Below are 20,926 nucleotides of genomic sequence, written 5' to 3'. Positions count from 1 at the left end.
ATATTTAACACGGGTTTCTCAGGCCTTCCTGCCTACATAAGTCTACTATATGTCCAAGAGTCAGTTCTCCAAAAAGAGTTTGCTTCAGTTAAATAACTACTACAAAATATTTTAGGTTTAGTTTAATATTTGACAGGTTTTGATGAATTGGCCATTTGGCAAACCAGCCTTTGGATGATTTAGCTACTTGGTGCTGGCTTTTGGTAAACGTATCTTTCATACCTTACCTAGAACTCCATTTTGTGGTCGAAGTACAATTTATATTCACTTGAATGAAAGGAAAGGGTGTGCTAAGGTTATTTTACTCTCCAGTAACGTGGACTTTGAATCTGTCCATGTAAGTGTTTGTTACTAGAGTCCATCCTGTATGCCAATGAGTAAGTTTTTGATTAAAGTTTCTGTCTTTTTATTACAATCTGAGATTTTTGTTCATAATATTTTATTAGGTCATTCATTTTAAAAATCAAACCATGTGTTTCTCTTCATGCTATGTTTTATGATGAACTCTTCTAGAAAGTCTCTTGCTAATTAAAAAAATCCATTTCTTCAAAATTAAGGATAAATACCCAGCTATATCCTCCCTAAACATATTATTTTACCTTTTAAATCTGCCTGTACATAGATAACATTACTTGAATCTTCCCATGTCTTGAAATTCCTTAAAGGGAGAAATTATTCCATCATTTGTTATTTCAAGTTATCTATTAATTTGTAATATATTTCACTGAGTTCTATAAGAGTACTGGCTAAATTCTAATTGACCTTACTGATAAAATGGTCACTATTTACATGTGTTATATTTTATGATGCCTGATGGTGTTTTAAAACCATTTTCAGGATGAAAGTTCAATAGAAAGTGATGAATTTGATATGAGCGATTCCACACGAATGTCAGCTGTGAACTCTGATCTTAGCTCCAATCTTGAGGAAAGAATGCAGAGTCCCCAGGCTCTTCACGGCCAGCAAGATGGTAAGCCCTTCAAACTGAACAAACACACAAAACGAAACCCCAGCAAACACCCCAGTCAGAATGTATTCAAACAACCACCTCTTACTCTTGGTCAATTCTTTATCTGTTTCTGTGGAGACTTTTTGTCTATATTCAGGTTATATTATCCATTTTATTATTTTTGTATGCAAGTACTTTGTTCAAAACTGGGGTGATAGATTGATTTATAAACAGATATTAGTTGTAAAAATCCAAGGTTGCCCATGTTTCGCTCCCTGAACTTAAAATGTGTTGTATCAATGTACTTTGGGTTTCTAGGGCCATCATTCTTCTGACTAAATTAAGGGTTTTAATATGATCAAAAGAGTAATTTGGATGTTTTTATTTTAATAAAAGGCATGGTGGTAACTACAAACAATTGATATAAAAAGACAATTTTACCAGAGTGATTTTGCTGGGTAATAAGGTTTCTGCTGGGAATTTGAGCTCCTTTACTCAGCTGGACAGGGAAGAAAGATCATGATCTCTTATTTTCCTTGGTGCATTGAAAATTCCTGAATCACCCCATTGTTTTTGACAGAAAGAAAACCAGATATGTAGAGAAAATAGACTTGGTAGTTAAGCACTTTAGGTCTAATATTTTCAGAGATCTTTAAAAATTATCTTTGTAGTTTTTGTCTTTGTAAGTGTTGTGATACATGCAAGTAAATGTATTTCTTGGGTAATTGTGGATGAAAATTTAAGGTTAAAAATAGAAGGCAACTGGCCAATTTTATTCAACATTAGTTTATTATTCCTGTAATGAGTTCACATGAATTTTCTGTGACTATAGTTTTGTGCTCACATCGATAGATAGGAGGATAAAAATATTTTCTTGCTTTCTCTGACATTTGCTATTAAAAACTGGTTGCAAAATACTGCTGCATTTCTAGCTGCTATTAGTGTTCTGCTTGTGTTGTCAAGGTTTAAGAAATCTCTAGTTTTAAGCATACAAAACATCCAACAGAAGGCAGGGGCTTTCTTTTTCATACTACAGATGAGTTTAAAAGATGTTGGTGTTTGTTGGCATAAGTTAGGAGTGTATTTGGTCAATGTTTTTAAAATCATATCTTACTCACCACATAGTAGAATAGCTATTGTAGTAGGAGGAACACATTTATATAGAAAATTTTTAAGAATGCAGTTCTGGTTTAGATATGAATTATCTTTTTTCTTCTAATATATGTAGACTTGTTCAGAGTTTGATTTTTAATGGAAATTGTATTGCACTAGGATAATAGAATAACTAAAAAAATATATGTGTATTTCTTACTCTATTAATATTTGTTCATATATTTTATGTGTTTATATTATTATCTTGTTTAGTCTATAATTTTGGAGAATTTAAATAACAAGAAAATGTCATGATGTAAATTCATGGTTTTCTTGATTGAAATCGCAACTGAGGATCTTTGGCTCAGGGACAGCTGATGTGATGTAAATCTATGTTGATTTTAATAAAATGTAGTGGAATACCTTCAAGTATTACCTACTCTTATGATAAAACCCTTTCTTACCATATATTGATGTGTGCCTAAAGGATAAACATATATCTAATTTCTCCTTCTCCAACCTAAGCCTAAGCCTTCCCTTATAGATTAAATGCTTTTTCCTCATTGAGTTTCTCTTGAAATGATTTTTTCTTTACCCTGCATCATAGGCTTTCCTAATGATCAGCATACAAATGTGATCTAATAAATATGCTCTTTAGAAAGCCTCTGCTGATCCCATCATGTCCCTCATGCATTGCTCTGCACCACCTCGTAACACACTTGACAGTGAAACTCATTGGAAGAGTTGCCTCATCATCACTTCCGCACCACAGTTTTTTCTCCACTACCTCACCTCATCTCTGGTAGACTTTCATCCTTGCCCCTCTACTTTACTTGCCTTTATGAATATCACCAGCAATCTTTATGTTGCTGCATTCATCGGTCAGACCTTATTCCAAATCTCCCTCAACACTAACTTTAAAGGAAAACACACCCTTCGTTTCCTGGTGGGCCTCTTCCTCAGTCATCTCTGTGCTTTCCTTTCCCATACCCTATGCCATAGATGTGGGACTGGTCTAGGGTACAGCTTTTAGCTCTCTGCTCCTCTACACCCATTTCTAGATAACCACAATTAGTCCTGTGGCTTTCAATACCATCCATACCGTGATATCTTTCTTGAGCTCAGGACCATCTCCCCCTGTCTATTACCTAAGTTGTAACATATTTCAGAGGACTTACCAGTGTTTGAAGCTGTGTTATTTTCATCTATTAGCTCTTTTACTTCTAGAATGCAAAAAACACATTAATTAATGTATCTTGTTATGCTTTTGATTTTGTTTTAGTTTTGCCTTTGAGGTCATTCTTAAATGATCCATTATTTAAATGATTAAAATATAACGTCTTACCATAATCATGATTTGGTATATCAGTTTTACGTATTTTTTGTGCTTTTCTCTCCTTTTCCTTGACAGTAGCACTCTCCTAGGTGTCACTCATAGTGACAAATACTATATCATTCCTTATTTTTCTCTGTACTTAGACACACCTGCACATAAGCATATTTATATACTCAGAAGATTTTGTCATCATTATTTTCTATAATGGGTTCATATAACTTATACTATTTCTGTATCTTTCTTTTTTATCTAATATCATCTTTCTTTTAGAGCTTCCTATATGCCAAAATATGTACATATAATGGTGAACAAAAAAAGACATGATTCCTACCTTCATGTAACATACTATCTAAAGCAGGGGTGGGGAAAGTCCAGCCCGCAGGATGTATAAGGCCTGCGAAATCAGTACCAGTTAACATCTCACGCCTCACCAAAGAGAAGCAGTTCCAGCCATCACATTGGGGGTGAGTTAATTACATGTTTGACCAAATGCAGTGGGCTAATTTTTAAGTTGATAATTTTGTATGGCCTGGGAATGGTGTTATAAATATCCAAATGATCCTTGGCAGAAAAAAGGTTTCCCACCCCTGATCTACAGGAATAAAAGTATACATGATAACATTTGCATTTGGTTAGAGTTCATCTAACCAGTGTGGGAAAATTCTCGCTTGTGTAAAAACAAGAATTCATAGAGGTAAAACTTTTCATTTGTGTCTCTTTCTCAAATCAGTGGGGATTCTGGGTGCTAGGTCTAAATTGGGACTGAACAATATAAAATGTTAAAAGTTAAATTAGAATGTTCTATTTTTTAATACTAAGTAATTAACTTACTATTTTAAAGACATTGGAATAGCATATTGAATTCTTCCCAATAACTACAGGTAGTTAAAACAGTGTCTTTATTGGATACCATATGAAATGGAGAGTAATGGTTATGCATATATGCATATAAGTTCTTTGGTTTATCTCAGACAACAGTACAGTGAAGGTCAGGGGGGACAGGAGCAGGGAGGAGGGTGTCAAAGGGGGGAAAAGGAGCAACATCTGTAATAAAAAAAAATTAATAAATTAAATACTTAAAAATTAAATAAAATGGAGAGTAAAAAACTTTTTTTTTTCAGTTTTCATCTTACTATGGTTATAAAGATTTGCAATCTATTTACTACCAAGGGAAAGAAATAATATGAAATAAACATTATTTTAGAAATATAAGTTTCATAATATAAACTTCATAATGATACAGGGGTTGGCAAAAGTACGTTTACAGTTGTGATAATGCAAAACACAGAGTTGATTCTCATATTATTATTTATTAATTATTGTATTATTTTTCATATAAACAACTGCCAACCTACTTTTGCCCCACCCTATATGTATTGTCTGCATATTGGAGCAAAACGAAAAGAAGGGAAATGTCTTGTCACCAGGCTAGATAATCAGGTAAAGAACAAAACCACACAAACTGGAGTGAAAAATTAAAGAACAATGCTTCCAGACTGATGCATAATATTTAGCTTATTTTGATTATTTTAAGTTTATAGCACTTCCTTGATTCAATAAAAACATAAACTTAAAACAAACAAAAAAGGCACCAAAAGGTGCAGAGGGAGTGTTTTACCCTCATTTTAAAGAAATTGAGTAAAATATATTAAGCTATTTAAAAGGTCTTTTGTAGACTTAAAATAATGCCTTGGGGTTACAAATCTTTTAAAGGTTGTATAATCACTTGATTTACTCATAAAAGCAGGGGGTCTGTAAAGCTGTTGGGAAACAGGAGCTTATTGTCAAAGGGACTCTGCTGTGCATGGCTGTGGTTGAGTTCATGGAATTCCAAAAAGCAGTCCTGGATGGAAAAGCTTAAAGGTGCTCTGTACTCAAATGTTCACCAATTTGTAAATGTTCCTGTTCTGCCATCCATTTAAATGTATTATAAGCAGAACTTTTGTCACTTAGGTTTTTTTTGTCTTTATAGCCCGGCTCCTAGAAATTTGTGGGAGCATGGATGAGCTCAAAAAAGGTATTCTTATTCTTAATTATTATTTATTTCACTCTGAATTTGTACATTCTAAAAACAGGTCATCTATATTTGTTTTCTGGATATCTGGCAAAAGAAAAGTTTCAACCTTATAAACAAATAAACATTCGGCTTCATTTGAGGAATACTTTTCTAGGAATCATTTTAATTGGTTTTCTGAGTTAATACCTTATTTTAAGCTATTAATACTTTTGTAAAGGGAATACTTATGCTTTATTTAACTCAAAAAGATTATTAGATAACAGCAAAATATTGTTATGTTTTAAGTCACAAAAGTTGTTTTATTTTTATCTTTTTGCCTTTTATTAAATTACAGAACTACAAAGGGAAGTTGAGACATACCCTCGATGCTCTGCACATGAACGTTATCAGCTTTCATATTAAAAGATTGCAATAGGAAAAAATAGTATACATTTTCCTTTAACCATCACTGTTTATGATTTTGGTCATGGCATGAAAACATTGCCCTTAGGAGAGTATCTTCAATGTCCCTGGACTGTCTTTTGACTCAGTGGAATAATGTAGAACTTTTTTAAATATAATTTTTATTTGTAGTATTTGGTACTTCCTTAATTTATCAAATAATGGCTTGTTTATACATTTAAACCTTAACAAACAGTGTTCTGTGTGACAGGCAAAGGGATATAGTAATATCTAGAAACAAGAAAGAGGGAGAAGGACTTGTGAGTTAAAATTTTTCTTTGAGAGTTCATCAATATTTATTTCACCTTCTACCTCTGATGAACTTTAAAAAAATATATTCAAGCCAACTGTTTCATTCAAAAAATGTATTGGAGCCCTGGCCAGTTTGGCTCAGTGGTGGAGCGTCGGCCTCGGTCCAGAGAGACCCGGGTTCGGTTCCCGCTAAGGGCATGTACCTCGGTTGCGGTTTGTCCCTGGCCATGGTTGGGTCGTGCGGGTGGCGACCACTGGATGTGTCCCTTTCACGTCGATGTTTCTCTCTCTCTCTCTCCCTCCCCACTCTATCTGAACAAAGAATGAAAAAATGTCCTCAGGTGAGGATAAAAAAAAAAACAAAAACAAACAAACAAAAAACAAAAAATGTATTGGATAATTCTGTTAGCATTTAGGAATACACTGTTTAGTTGTCAGAATTTGAAAATCTCCCCCTTTCTGCATAATACTTGTAGTCTAGAAATGTTTTGATGTGCTTCCCATTGGTCAGGCCATTTTTGATAAACAGGAAAAAAATTGAATTTGAACTTAGTGGCTAACCAGTGCACAGATATTAAACTATAGTGCGTTTGAACAGATGGATAAGTAGGCCTTACAAAATTGTGCTTAGTTATAATAAACTTTAAAGAATGTTAGGTCTTAATTCACTGCTAAGACTAGGTAAATATTACCATAAATATGTTTAGTGATCATTTATTTATGTTATAAGTATAGGTTAATTAAATAATAGGTAAATATCCTGCATTCTAATAATTTAAATTGCTTACTATTGAGTAAAATCATAATTTTCCTTTAAAAATGTTGTGGCTCTCAGGATCTAAAGGTCAGTAGACAGTTACTAAAACTTAGAAAAATATCTTGTTGGGAAAAACATCAAATCCTACTGATGTCCATTTAAGTCCTTCAAAGCCTTGTTAGATGATATACCAATGACTAGAACAAATATCCCCCTCTAAAAGCTAGAGTTAGATTCCTTCATTCAGGAATGCATAATTGCATATGAGATCATGTTAGTCTAGAAAACTTTCCCCATATTATAATCCAAAACAGTGTTATTAAGAAATTCATTGGAAAAATTTTTCTATGTTAAATATTTTTCCAAGATTCTTTGAGCACCTTTGGTTTATGTAGTGGGAATCTGTGCTTCCCAGTAAGATTTATATTCTACAGCATTCACCCAAGCAAGGAAGCTTGTTCGGGGGCTAGGCAGCCAAAATGAAGACAGATTGTCCCATTCAGAGAAATAATTCTAAAAAGTATCTTACTTGGAGCCTTGAGTATACTTAGGCAAGGGTAAGTGGTGAAAGACCCAATATTACATTATTCATTCAACAGTTATCTATTGAGCCCTACAGTAAATCACACAATGAGGTTACAGGTATGAACATGACATATTAGGCTGAACAATATGAAATTGCCAAGCTCTGAAATAACTACAGGTATGAGCATGACATATTAGGCTGAACAATATGAAATTGCCAAGCTCTGAAATAACTTAACATGCTGCAACATGAAGAATATGAAAGCAAAATGTTTTTGAAATTGGGATATATTTGTTTCAGAACAATGATACACTCACATGTATGTCCTGTATATCTTGTAAAATGACAGTAGTCTTGTTTTGAGTGGGAACACAGACAGGAGTAAATTAAATACAGTGATTTTGTTGTGAGACAAATAAGCAGGAAAAGAGATATGGTGGTGGGAGTTTCATTTTTTATTCTGTCCTGATTTAAATTATATGCTGAGCATAGACTCCTACCTTGGGAAATTTAAAAAACCACAGATTTATGGGACCCATCTCAGATGGGATGACTAAGACATGTTCCAGACCATGCTTTTGAAGACATTTCTCACATTTCTGCCTGGACGTTTTAGACTGTCAAAATGGCAGCTGTCTACAGGGTATTGGGTCATGTAGGTGTAGTTCATGCTCAAATGCTACCTTTGGCCAGTGTTACCTTCTGGATTGCCTGAGTGAAGATTAATAAGCATGTTTATATGGGTTTCAGTTAACACTATTTTCTTAGTTATGACAATGGCTATGTACTGCGGTTCTGTAATGCTTTTGAAAGTACCCTTCTATTAGTCTAATATATTTTACATTTTGGTTGCAGTCTTATTTATCTGATTATTGCACACACAGGATTTAATTTAAGAACACACACACACAAACACATAATACTCTTTTACTGCTCTGTGTATATGTGAATAAAATTTTAGTAAAAGTATGTTTGTGACTAAAATTACATCTAATTTAGCTGAATAGGATACTTTCAAGTAATTATTAAAGCATATAAACCAGCAATAAAAGCAACTACTATTCACCATTTAATTTAGTTGGAAAATCTAATAAAACATGTTTTTAATAAAAATGATGTAAAACAGTATACTTAATAGGAAATTAAATTTAGTAGTTTATTTTTTATGATGGTGAGTTTTAATTAGAAACACTATTAAAGTTTTTTTAAGCTGAACACTAAATTCCCTACTGAGGTTATATTTTCTTATCTAAGACATTTTCTTTGTTCTACGACTTTCTTTTCCTTTAATGGTTTCTAACTGCTTAGGAAATTTTGCATGAAGCAAAAATGATTAAAATAATGTTTTGAGGGTTGGATTTTTTTTTTATTTTTTGCATAAATGTAATCAAGCATTTGACTTCCAGAATTGAATCTGTTCTTAACAGTGTTATTGTTCTCAATTTTTAAGTTGCTTGTACTTCTGGATTTAAAATACCTGAAAATAATAACATGCTGCAGCTTTTTCTTAATTTAAATTGTTCTAATGCCAGATTAAGAAATAATTTACATAATACATTTATTAAATTAATTATTCTGGATTGATATAGTTATGCTGTTTTAGAAAGCTTTCCTTTCATGGAAGGTGTTCTATAAATAATTATATATCAATTCTCAGGAATATAAAGCATCTTTATAAGTAATATAATAATTAGAAGGAAAGTTACTATGAATTAGAGGAAATTTTGATTTCTAGATTTGTTTGAATATGTACACTGTTAATGTGTGTGTAGTCAATAATTTGAAAAGGTTTTTAAGCAGTAATTCTTTGTTTCCAAAGGCAGAATAATAAATAGTAATTTAGCTTACATAGAAATCATAAGTATTTAAAAAGCTCAAATTTTGCATTTATTTAAAATGCTTTTGTAGGGACTATTATTTTTTTTCTTGCATTTAGAATCATAATATTTGAAAGTTTAGTTTTAAGTTAAAATTTTGATATATTACTTATATTATATAAGAGGTTTCTCATGTAAGTGAGTGCTTATTTAGAAATATCACTTACTGATTTCAGTCTGAAGTTTATATACCCCATAGACCAGTCCAATCTTAGCTAGGTCTTGGGCCTCTGGAAAATTAGCAGAAACTGTCTAGGTTCCAGGCTTGTCTTGGAAAATCTAATCTGATCAATGAAGGATGTCAGATTAACTAGGAATTTTTCTTCCGGTCTAGTTCTTTGTTTTGAGGTGTTGCTCTGTGGTTTGTCATCTTCATAACAGTATTTGTTCTCTGGTCCAGGAATGATTACATGGATTTAATGTTCAGTGTTTCAGCACCTCCTGGAGATACCAATATTCTGTTAGAGCCAAGTAGCAGGCACTAGATCCTTCAGTGAATATTGAATTTTGATAATAAATAAGATTAAGAATCCATATGACTTTGGAGAGTTGTTAGAAAGTATATGTCTTTTGAGCATTTATTCAAATAAATTTGAACCTGTAAAGTTGTGTATTCTGCTGTATGATGGAAATAGAAGCACTTTAATTTTCCTAATTTGAAAGTCTTCAGCAACTAATTTTTTTGTTTGTTTTTACTATCGCCTAGCTAGCCTTTGTAAACTCCCACTGTAAAGTCAACACCACGCTGTGCTAGTGTGAATCAGCTAGCTATTATTTTTTTAAAAATAGCGTTAGCCTTTAGGCAAAAAAAAATTTCAGTGTTGAATAGGGCTTTGAAGCTGCTGTTGCATGAGAGTTGTACAGAGATAAAGCAGCTACAAAATGGGTCTAAATTGACTGTAAAAAATCTTTATTTGTGCCAGGCCAGTGTGACTCAGTGAGTGAGCATCAACCCATGCACCAAGAAGTTATTGGTTCGATTCCTGGTCAGGGCACCTGCCCAAGTTGTGGGCCAAATTCCCAGTGTGGGGCATGCAGAACGCAGCCAATAGATGTTCTCTCTCGTCGATGTTTCTCTCTCTCTCTCTCTCTCCCTCTCCCTTCTTCTCTCTCTAATAACATTAAGGAAAAAAACTTTTAAATCTTTATTTGCTAAGTTTTCTTTGATCAACCATTAGATGGTAGGTTAATTTAAAAAAAAATTCAGTGGAGGTGTTGAAGAAAACAGTTGAAATGATATTTTATTATAAATTTCTAGTTTAGTTATTTGTTATCACTCACTTCTTCATCTGACTGGGAGCACCTTGAGGGCAAGAAAGGCAGCATGAAGAAACTTGATTTTAAACTTGAGACCTGGTTTCATATCCCAGTTCTGCTAGTAACTAGTGTTGCAGCCTTATTTAAGAATTATTAACATCTTTGGGCAACCACTTCTATACCTGTAAATCACAAGCCTAGCTAAGCCTCTAAGATCCCTTTTAGCTCCAGAACACCCTATGAGTGCTCATCTTTCTAGAATGCTCTTTCTCATCTATAACATTTTCTATTGTCTTTGTCCTGACAAAACACTTTCCTTTAAAAAGTAAAATGGGACTCCATAATTTCCTATGTATCTCTAAACTGGTTGAAGTGTGTTCTCAGACTAGAGAAAGGAATTAAATAATGATGGAGACATCCCCATCATACCCCCAGCCAGCTCTTCCCTTCTTTAAAGAGCCATTTTGCTCCCAAGGTACACATATAAGGGGTACAGTACTTAGAAAACCGGGGTGATGACTGACAACACAGACTTCCCGCTCTTCCTCCAGTTTTACCTGCAAGAATCACCCAGAGTCATTCTCGGCCATGCCTTTGCTGCCAGTCTCTCATTCCTTTGGTAAGAAACACTGGTCAACACAAAGGCTTGTGGCTATTGCTAACATGTAAAATGAATGCTTCCTTTCGACCCCCGCTTCTTTATGAACATAATTTATAAGAACCGTTATCCCTTATTCTTTCCTGAATATGTGTGTGTATATAGGCATGTACATATACATGTATATGTGGGTATGTGAGTGTGTAAAGAGAGAATTTTTAAAAGTAATGATTGTTTTCCTTCAAGTGCTTTTCATAAAATTTATCCTGAGATCCTTAGATGGAGTATTCCATAGTATTTTCTTCAATAGCAAAATCATTAAAGCTTTGGCAACTTTTACTATCTATATACATTTCAGAAATTTTGAGGGTTTTTTTGGCAGTCAGGTATCATTAATCAGCTCATCTCTCAGTATGGAGATTTATTCACTAACATATTGTTATAATGGTATCTTGGAGAATAGATTCTACCATCATACAGAATAAAAAACAAAACTGCTCCTCACTGTCTGCATCTCTCTTTGTTTAAATCTATGATAAAGTAATCAGGAAAGATCAACGTAGCATAGAGGCACTTGGGATGCCAGTGTTCTCAGTTGGTCTCAGTGAGAACACACTTGATCTCTGAATGCGTGTCAGCAACATCAGCAGTTTGCCTATAATGCCACGTCTATAACTCTACTTTAGAATTGGTGAAAGAATCTACATTTTCATCTAGATTCAACCATCTAAAATCAAATTGTTATAAGATACTTCCAAGAGAAAGTGAAAATAGGTGATGAGGAGACCAAGAATGTCTTGATTGCTTGCTGTATGCCAGGCACTGTCCCAAGAATTAACTTTTTAGGTTTTCACAATAATCCGATGAAGTAGGGACTATTGTTATTTTTATGGTATAGATGAAGACACTGAGGCTAAGCAGCTAGCTTATCATCACCCACCTGCTAAGACGCAGAAACAGGATTGGAACACAGACATTCAGCATCTGGAGCCTATGCCTTTAAAGAGGAGTTTCTAAGCCGCCACAAGTCCATCTCTGTAACCATTGCATGTGTGATATTCTGTAACGTATGCTTGCTTACACACTTCATTTTATGCCATGCATGTTTAACCTTCCATATGTTTTTGTTCTCTAAACAGGGAATTAATATTCTGGCTGATATTTTAGTATTCCCTATGCTTTTTAATCTATCTATAATAGCTACTTATAATGTTTCCCCATACTGACTGTTTCCATGCACGTATCTCTTCATTTCTGCATTGTTATGAAGAAATGATTGTTTCTGGCCTTTTAAATCGATTGGTTTTGTATAGCTTTCTAAAACAGGAGTAGCAAATTTAAATTCTGTTTATTTCAATACTGTCTCCTGACAATAATCACCCTATGTTTAAAATTCATATTTCCTTTTATCTGTTAAATATGTAATTGACTTTTGACAATTCTTTCATTTCCCCTATTCTTCCCTTGTATGGAAAGGACAATAGGAAATTGTGATTGACCTCCTCTACTGCATTCATTATTTTGGATCTTCTCTTTTTATTTTGCTGTGCTTTATTCTAAATAATAAGACTAAGCTTTGGGAGAAGAAAAAAACACATTTAATTCATAACCATTCACTCATGACTATAATGATTTATCTTATTTTATAAGTGCTTTTCTTTATAACATTTCATCTTTGCTCTGTGCGAAATAACAATAAAGGTTATACTTTGTTTTTATAAAAGGTATTAATTTTCTACATAAAGCATGCAGATGAATAATTATTTTGAAATATCAATCATTCAAGTAGCATGTCTTAAAATAACATATTATTATATGATAATAATACTAGTCATATTAATCTAATAAAAGCATCTTAAAATAATAGGTACTTAATATGGAAATTACCAGTTTAAGTAAATTTATATAATAATGAAATATTCAGCCCTACCCAAATGTGAGCAAACTTTCAAAATGAAAGAAAACATCAAACTTCAAAAGATAACTTTAATATTATAAATTGAAATTACATTTGTGAAAAAAACAAAAGTTGACCAATAAAGTTTATTAAATACTTGTGAGATATTGTGGCTTTGAGAACCTATATCTGGTGAATTGAAAGGTTAATAATAGAACCAGTTATCAGCTGAGCATATTCTAATAGTTATGAATGTCTCTACATGTTTTATAGGGCTCATCAGTCAGCCAGTCTGTAAATAGGCCATCTTCTGCATTTGCTTGTATAGATAAGGCCTACTCCTACTTAAAGAGAACACTACAGAATGTTATTCTGTGTATGAACATTTTATAAATGACTTCCAGATAGATTGGGTATTTTGACAGAAAAATGTCTTATCCCATTGTGGTAGTGATTACAATTTAATAATCATACAATTTAATAATAGTCTCTTGGGTCACATATTATTTTCATTTCAACATTAAATCTTGTCTTGCATTTTCTTTCTGTTAAATCATGCTGCTTTTTGCTACAAAATACAATGTTTTAATTTGATAAACAAGTGCTTACTAAGAATTCTTTATAAAGCAGATTCCAAACTATTGTTAAAGACGATGATGAACGAGGAGATGGCACAATGGACAGCAGTAGAACAGAACTCACAGAGCAACGTTTAGATCCCAGTCCTGTGACATGACCAGTGTGTCCTGCTGCATGTCATTCCACATGCGTTAGCCTAAGAGTCCTCCATTTTCAATTAGGGGTAATATTTGCCTTATTAACATCTCAGAGTCTGTCAGGAGTCGTTAAGATATTACAGTCATTTACAAAAAAATATTTGTTGACCATACTATGTGCCAGAATTGTATCAGGTGCTGAAAATGTAGCAGCGTACAAAGCACAGAAGGGGTCTGCCCTGTTATCATTGATATTTAGTCGAGTAGGGTGGGGACACAAGATGTAATTTATAAACCACAAATTGTGACAACCACTGTGAATGGAAAGAGCCTCAACAGAGTACAGAAGACCGATTAGTCTGGCGGTGGAGGAGCTGGAAATGCCTCTTAGAAGAAGTGGCAAATATCCAGAAGACGAAGGGTTCACAGGTGAACAGAGCACTTCAGGCACAGCCGAGCAGAGGCCTGTGCTTTGTAAACTGTTAAGGTATAATGGAGCAATCTTTTGAGGCTAAACAATGTATGCTTTGGTTTTAAAATCCTTTACTTCTGCCAGTGGCCTCATCTCCTTTCCAGCAGAATCCAGGGCTTTCCTAACAACCTGCCCTCAGGCTAAGCTTGGTGTAGCAGGAAAGAAGAATCAATTGCTTGGATTTTGAGTACTTAAGAAGGTATTTTAAAATTAATAGCCTAGGTATACATCTTTAAAACCTTGGCTTTTACTAGCAAGATACAAACATAGAATAGCATTCTAAGAAATTGGCTTTAAATAAGAGCAAAAGCCCAGAGGTCTGAATGAATAAATTATAGAAAGGACAAGAATGCATAATTACATTAGAACTTCTTTTTTTTTTTTTTTTTTTTCCCCTCCCTGAAGAAGTTAGCCATCCAACTAAATGTGAGAAAGAGCAATTTAGAGAGATGAGATACGAGAGTCTCTGAGAAATGCCTAGTGGCAGGGCAGCAGGCTAATTGGAATGGGCTTGGTGGAGAAAAGAACAGAATGAGCGTGGGTCTTGTTACCCAGGGTATAATCAAGAATACTGCAGCCCTGGCCGGTTTGGCTCAGTGGTTAGAGCATCCGCCTATGGTCTGGAGAGACCCAGGTTCGGTTCCTGCTAAGGGCATGTACCTCGGTTGCAGTTTGTCCCCGGCCCTGGTTGGTCGTGCGGGTGGCAGCCGCTCGATGTGTCCCTTTCACATCGATGTTTCCCTCTCTCTCTCTCTTCTTCTCTCTCCCTCCCACTCTGTACAAAAAATGGAAAAATGTCCTCGGATGAGGATAAAAAATAAAAAAAAAAGAATACTGCAGACCTCAGAGAGGGATGCCGTGTCCATCATGGCACCTGAATACTGCAAAAGAATAGCATGAGGTGCTTAGGTCACAGGCCAAAGGAAACGTCTCACAAACACACCAGCATGGGATAGGGTGGCGACAAGAAGAGTTCTGGTGAAATGGAAGACTCTTCATATTTGGGATGAAAATGTCCTGAACCTACCACTTGGAAGCCCTGGCAGGGTCAACAGCAAATTCAACCAGGATAGACATTTGCTGAGAAAGCTACACTTCCTTAAAAGACAGAGAGGAGAGAATAAACTGGCCTCTTTTTCCCTCTCACCCACCCTTCCCGAGCTTCATGGGACATTATGTCACTGAGGTTCCTAGGAAGAAGGGGAAGGGACTGGTGGTGGTTAGAACTTTGCCGAGTTTACAAGAAAGATTGAGCACTTATACAAAAAACATTGAGTTTTCACTGAAATGGCTGAACTGCCTTAATTTGGCATACATTTCCCTCCCTGACTAGAAGTGAGGCAAATAAATAGAATTCAATGAAAATGGGGAAATGCCCTCCTTTTTGTACACTTGAGTTGTTGACTGTCAGTTTATACCAGTCCTACGTGGCATGCAAATGTCAGCAGTAGCCATCATTACATTTGGGGCAGAACCTAAAAGTTACCTTCACATTACCTTAAATCTATCATCCTGATTAATTTTCCTCATCTTTTCATAACTTGTAGGAAAATAGAAAGCTGGTTCATTTACTACTTATGTTCTTTATAGGGGATCCTTAGGCATTTTAGAAATACTTTTCCAGATCAAGACAGACGCTTTAAAACTATGCTGTATTGATTACAGTCGCTTTGTAGTATAACCTGATATCTGGTATTGTGATCCCACCTACTTTGTCCTTCTTTTTCAAAATTGCTGTGGCTATTTAGGGATTTTTTTGGTTCCATATGAACTTTTGAAGTATTTGTTCTAGTTCCGTGAAATATGTCATTGGTATTTTGATGGGGATTGCGTTGAATCTATAGATTGCTTTCGGTAGTATGGACATTTTAATGATGTTAATTCTTCCAATCCATGAACAAGGTATGTGCTTCCACTTTTTTATATCTTCCTCTATTTCTTTTTTCAATGTCCTGTAGTTTTCTGCAAATAGGTCCTTCACTTCTTTGGTTAAGTTTATTCCTAGGTATCTTAATTTTTTTTGCCTCGATGGTAAATGGGATTGTTTTTTCGGTTTCTCATTCTGTGAGTTCATCATTGATGTATAAGAACGCCGTCGATTTCTTGACGTTAATTTTGTATCCTGCTACTTTGCCAAATTCATTTATTAAGTCTAGTAGATTTTTGATGGAGTCTTTAGGGTTTTCTATGTATAATATCATGTCATCTGCAAATAATGACAGTTTCACTTCCTCCTTTCCAATTTAGATCTCTTTTATTTTTTCCTCATGTCTGATTGCTGTGGCTAAGACTTCCAGTACTATGTTAAATAAGAGTGGCAAAAGTGGACATCCCTGTCTTGTTCCTGTTCTTAATGGAAATGTTTTTAGTTTCTGCACATTGAGTATGATGTTGGCTGTATTGTAGGTCTTTCATATATGGCCTTTATTATGTCGAGATATGATCCCTCTATTCCCACATTTCTGAGCGTTTTTATCAGAAATGCATGCTGGATTTTGTCGAATGCTTTTTCAGCATCTATTGATAGTATCATGTGGTTTTTATTCTTCATTTTGTTTATGTGGTGTATCACATTTATTGATTTGCAAATATTGTACCAGCTTTGCATCCCTGGAATGAATCCCACTTGGTCATAATGAATAATTTTTTTGATGTATTGCTGGATCTGATTTGCTAGTATTTTGTTCAGGATTTTGGCGTCTATGTTCATCAGGGATATTGGCCTGTAGTTTTCTTTCTTTGTAGTGTCTTTTCCTGGTTTTGGAATTAGAATTATGCTGGTCTCATAGAACGTGTTTGGAAGTCTTCCTTCTTCTTGAATTTATTGAAATAGTTTGTGGAGAATGGGTGTTAGTTCTTTTTTGAATGTTCGGTAAAACTCCCCCGTGAAGCCATCTGGGCCTGGGCTTTTGTTTGCTGGGAGAGTCTTGATTACCTCTTCAATTTCCTTAGTTGTTATTGGTCAGTTCGAGTTTTCAGGTTATACTACAAAGCGACTGTAATCAAAACAGCCTGGTACTGGCACAAGAACAGGCATATAGACCAGTGGAACAGAACTGAAAACCCAGAAATGGACCCATGGCAATATGCTCAATTAATATTTGACAAAGGTGGCAAGAGCATACAGTGGAGTCAAGACAGCCTCTTTAATAAATGATGTTGGGGAAATTGGACAGCTACATGCAAAAAAATGAAACTAGACCATCAACTTACACCATACACAAAAATAAACTCAAAATGTATAAAAGACTCAAATGTGACCCATGAATCCATAAAAATTCTAGAAGAAAATGCAGGCAACAAAATTTTGGACATCATACGAAGCAGAATTTTCACTGATACATCACCTAAGGCAACAGAAACAAAGGAAAAAATGAACACATGACTACAAACTAAAAAGCTTCTGCACAGCAAAAGAAACAATCATCAAAATGGAAAGGTAATCCACTGTATGGGAGAACATCATTGCCAATGATATATCAGATAAGGGATTAATTTCCAATATATACAGAGTGCTCATACAACTCACTGCTGTTGGGAATGCAGACTGGTGCAGCCATTTTGGAAAACAATATGGTGTTACCTCAAAAAATTAAAAATTGAACTTCCATTTGACCCAGTAATCCCGCTTCTAGGAATATACCCTAAGAAGCCTGAAACACCAATCAGAAAGAATATATGTACCCCCATCTTCATAGCAGCACTATTTATAATAGCTAAGATCTGGAAACAGCCCAAGTGTTCATCAGTAGAAGAATGGATAAAAAAAGCAGTGGTACATATATACAATGGAGTACTATGCAGCTGTAAGAAAGAAAGATCTCTTATCCTTTGAGACGACATGGAGGGACCTGGAAAGTGTTATCCTAAGTGAAATAAGCCAAGCAGAAAAAGACAAATACCACATGATCTAACTTATATACGGAATATAATGAACATAACATTCTGAGGAATACAGTAGACCCAGGAACATGAAGTAGGGCTCAGACTGACATCCGTCAGAAGAGGGGGTGGGAGGGTGGGAAGAGATAAACTACAGAACTTATATGCATGTATACATAACCAATAGACATGGACAACAAAGCTGGGGATGGGGCGGTTGTGGGGTGGGGAGGGGGGTGCCAATTGGGTAAAAAAGGGGAAACATCTGTAACAAAAAAATAAATTAAAAAATTTTAAAAAATTAAAAAATAAAACTATGCTGTATATTTGATTCCATATGAGTAGTCACTGAATTACTGCTTTTCATATTGCCTTGTTATTACATATACATAGTTGTATTGAACTCAGATTTATTAAATGTTTTATCCTGTCCACTTACCCTTTCAAACGAGTTATTTGATCATATGTAGCAAAGGAACACATTCTTACTCATGGGAAGTGGTTTGTTAAAGCGATGGCATTGAGAGTGTGGGTCACTGTTTCAGAATTGTCCTGTATCCACAACATCCAGCGTCACTTGAAGAGTGATGCTGCCTGAAGACAGCCTTTGCATTTTGCCAGTTGTCTCTATTAATAAAAGGCAAAAGCCATGATTAATAAGAATGCCTGGAATTTAGAAGAAGGGATTTACCTTCACCTGACACATTTCACTTTCAATTAGAATCCAATTTATGTCCATGTAATGTGATTTCTGTGACGGCCAATGCTAAGAAGCTTATGACCATCCTCCTCCAAAAATGACATTAATTTCATTCTAAGGCAGAGAGAAAACAGGCATTTATTATCTCTATTTCAAGTATAATCATGTATTTATTGCTCACATATTTAAATTTAAGCAGAAACACATTGGCTTCAAGCAAGTGCTGAAATAGTTCAGTGATACGACGAGATGGAAAGAAATCCCACACACATATACATTGGATCCTATTTTCATGGATATTATTTTGAAAAGGAAAAGTAAATCTCTGGATTTAAAAACCTATAAAGGCATTTTTTACAAGTGTAAAAATAATAGAACATATTTATTTGGTAGTTTGTTGTCAACCTACTTTGGAAGTCAGTTTTACTATTTTATTTTTCCAAAGACATGAATAGATATTTGCTACAATTTGCAATATTGCCGTGGAAGGTAATATTCTGGAACACTTGAATATTTTATGTTGAAAGAGGCAGTAATGAAAAACAGTAAAATCATCAATTGCTCTAATAACCACTAGAGGTCTACTGATATCAAACTTCTGCCAACATCCTTCAATTCTATAAATATTTAAAATGAACAATTTCATATGAATTTCTTCCTCTTTTTAGAAGAAGAAAATTGTATTTTTCAGTCTGGCCAGTGTGGCTCAGTGGTTGAGCATGGACCCATGCACCAATAGGTCACTGGTTCGATTCCTGGTAAGGGCACATGCCCAGGTTGTGGACCCGATACCCACTGTGGGCATGCAGGAGGCGGCCAGTCGGTGTTCTATCTCATCAATATTTCTATCTCTCTCTCCCTCTCCCTTCCTCTCTCTCCAAAATCAATAAAGAAAAAACATTTTTTAAAAAAGGAAAATTGTATCTTTCATTCTGTGGACTTTAATTCCACCTAAAATTAAGAGTATTTAAGGGTATTTGGTAGTTTCTTGGATTTTCGTTTGTTTGAGTGTGTTTTATTTTGTTTTAGACTTCTGTTTCTTTTCAACTCAAGTTGTGTTTAAATACTGTATCATGACTATTAACTTCTGGGGAAACAACTTTTATGTGGTTGGTGGGCATTGGTTACTTAATTTAAACACACAATACACACATACATACATACATGACAACATTCGTTAAAAAGAAATGTCTGTCTTGCTTTTTATTCAGTAGACCATAAATATTACATTTGATTCTAAAACAAGAATTTACTACCTGGTGTTACACGTTTTTACTCTGGCTGTGAATGTACCTTCAGGGAGTTTGCAGTGTGCCTGCAAATCAAACGTAAGCAGAGTTCACCGTGCACGGATTGGTGCTGTCAGTCAGGATGCCAAGAATAGAAGCTTTCTATTTTACAAATAGTACATTTTACTAGCCAACATTTTGTAGAAACTTTGTGTCTAAGGACCCTGAAGGTATGAAATGTTATGGTGCAATTCAGTGTGATTTGCCATTTTACATGATTTAATATAAAACAAGGTAGCAATTGACATCTGTGTGAAAGAATTAAGGTGCCCATCTTTGAACTCTGTGCTTACAAGGAGCTCAGTAAATGCCATTCAAGGAACTTTCTGTCTTCCTGTAGTGGAGCACAGGTGACATTTGAATAACTAAGACACACCTTTCAGCCCTGGATTCTCCTGCATCGACAGTACTTTGAAAATTCCCAGCTGGTAACACGTAGTAGGAAAGTCACTTTCATCACCCTTTCATTCCAATCCAGCTTCAGCCTCATTCTCTTGCAAAGGTGGAAAGTAAAATTAGAAATATGGTGTCATGTTGTTGGGAAAAAGAGGAAGGAAAATGTGTAAGTTCTGGGGTTCCTTTTCTCATTAGCCAAAATAATAATGAATACATTTGGAATAAAGAAAAAATAATCTGCATCTAAGGAAACATTGTATCTACATTTTTTGGGGAACATTTAGTGAACTGCCCCTGAATTTATTTTCAGACATCACTCTATCTAGGAGGCAAGGGCAAAGAAGCGACTTTCATTCAGTTCAGTTGGCCTAGCCCACACTAATTATTTTTTGCCATATGTTGCTAGATAATATTTTACTTTGTCCAGGACGGCCTTCCAAGTAAGCAGAACAGACCACTGCTGATGTCAGGG

General features: G+C 34.8%; 1 protein-coding gene across 13 annotated transcripts in view; it reads left to right on the top strand.

The window, feature by feature from the left end:
• The window catches only part of NOL4 (nucleolar protein 4), a 365,006-nt gene that overhangs the window by 138,680 nt on the left and 205,400 nt on the right, over positions 1-20,926 (top strand). For all 13 annotated transcript variants that reach the window (XM_036244377.1, XM_036244368.1, XM_036244369.1 and 10 more), the window contains one exon: positions 838-970. In XM_036244377.1, the coding sequence (XP_036100270.1) occupies positions 838-970 (133 nt within the window). The remainder of the gene's footprint in view (positions 1-837; positions 971-20,926) is intronic.

This window comes from Molossus molossus, unplaced genomic scaffold, assembly GCF_014108415.1.
Source record: "Molossus molossus isolate mMolMol1 unplaced genomic scaffold, mMolMol1.p scaffold_m16_p_6, whole genome shotgun sequence".
Classification (NCBI taxonomy): domain Eukaryota; kingdom Metazoa; phylum Chordata; class Mammalia; order Chiroptera; family Molossidae; genus Molossus; species Molossus molossus.
The sequence above is the reverse complement of the archived record's forward strand: the minus strand, read 5'-3'. Positions and strand labels throughout refer to the sequence as shown.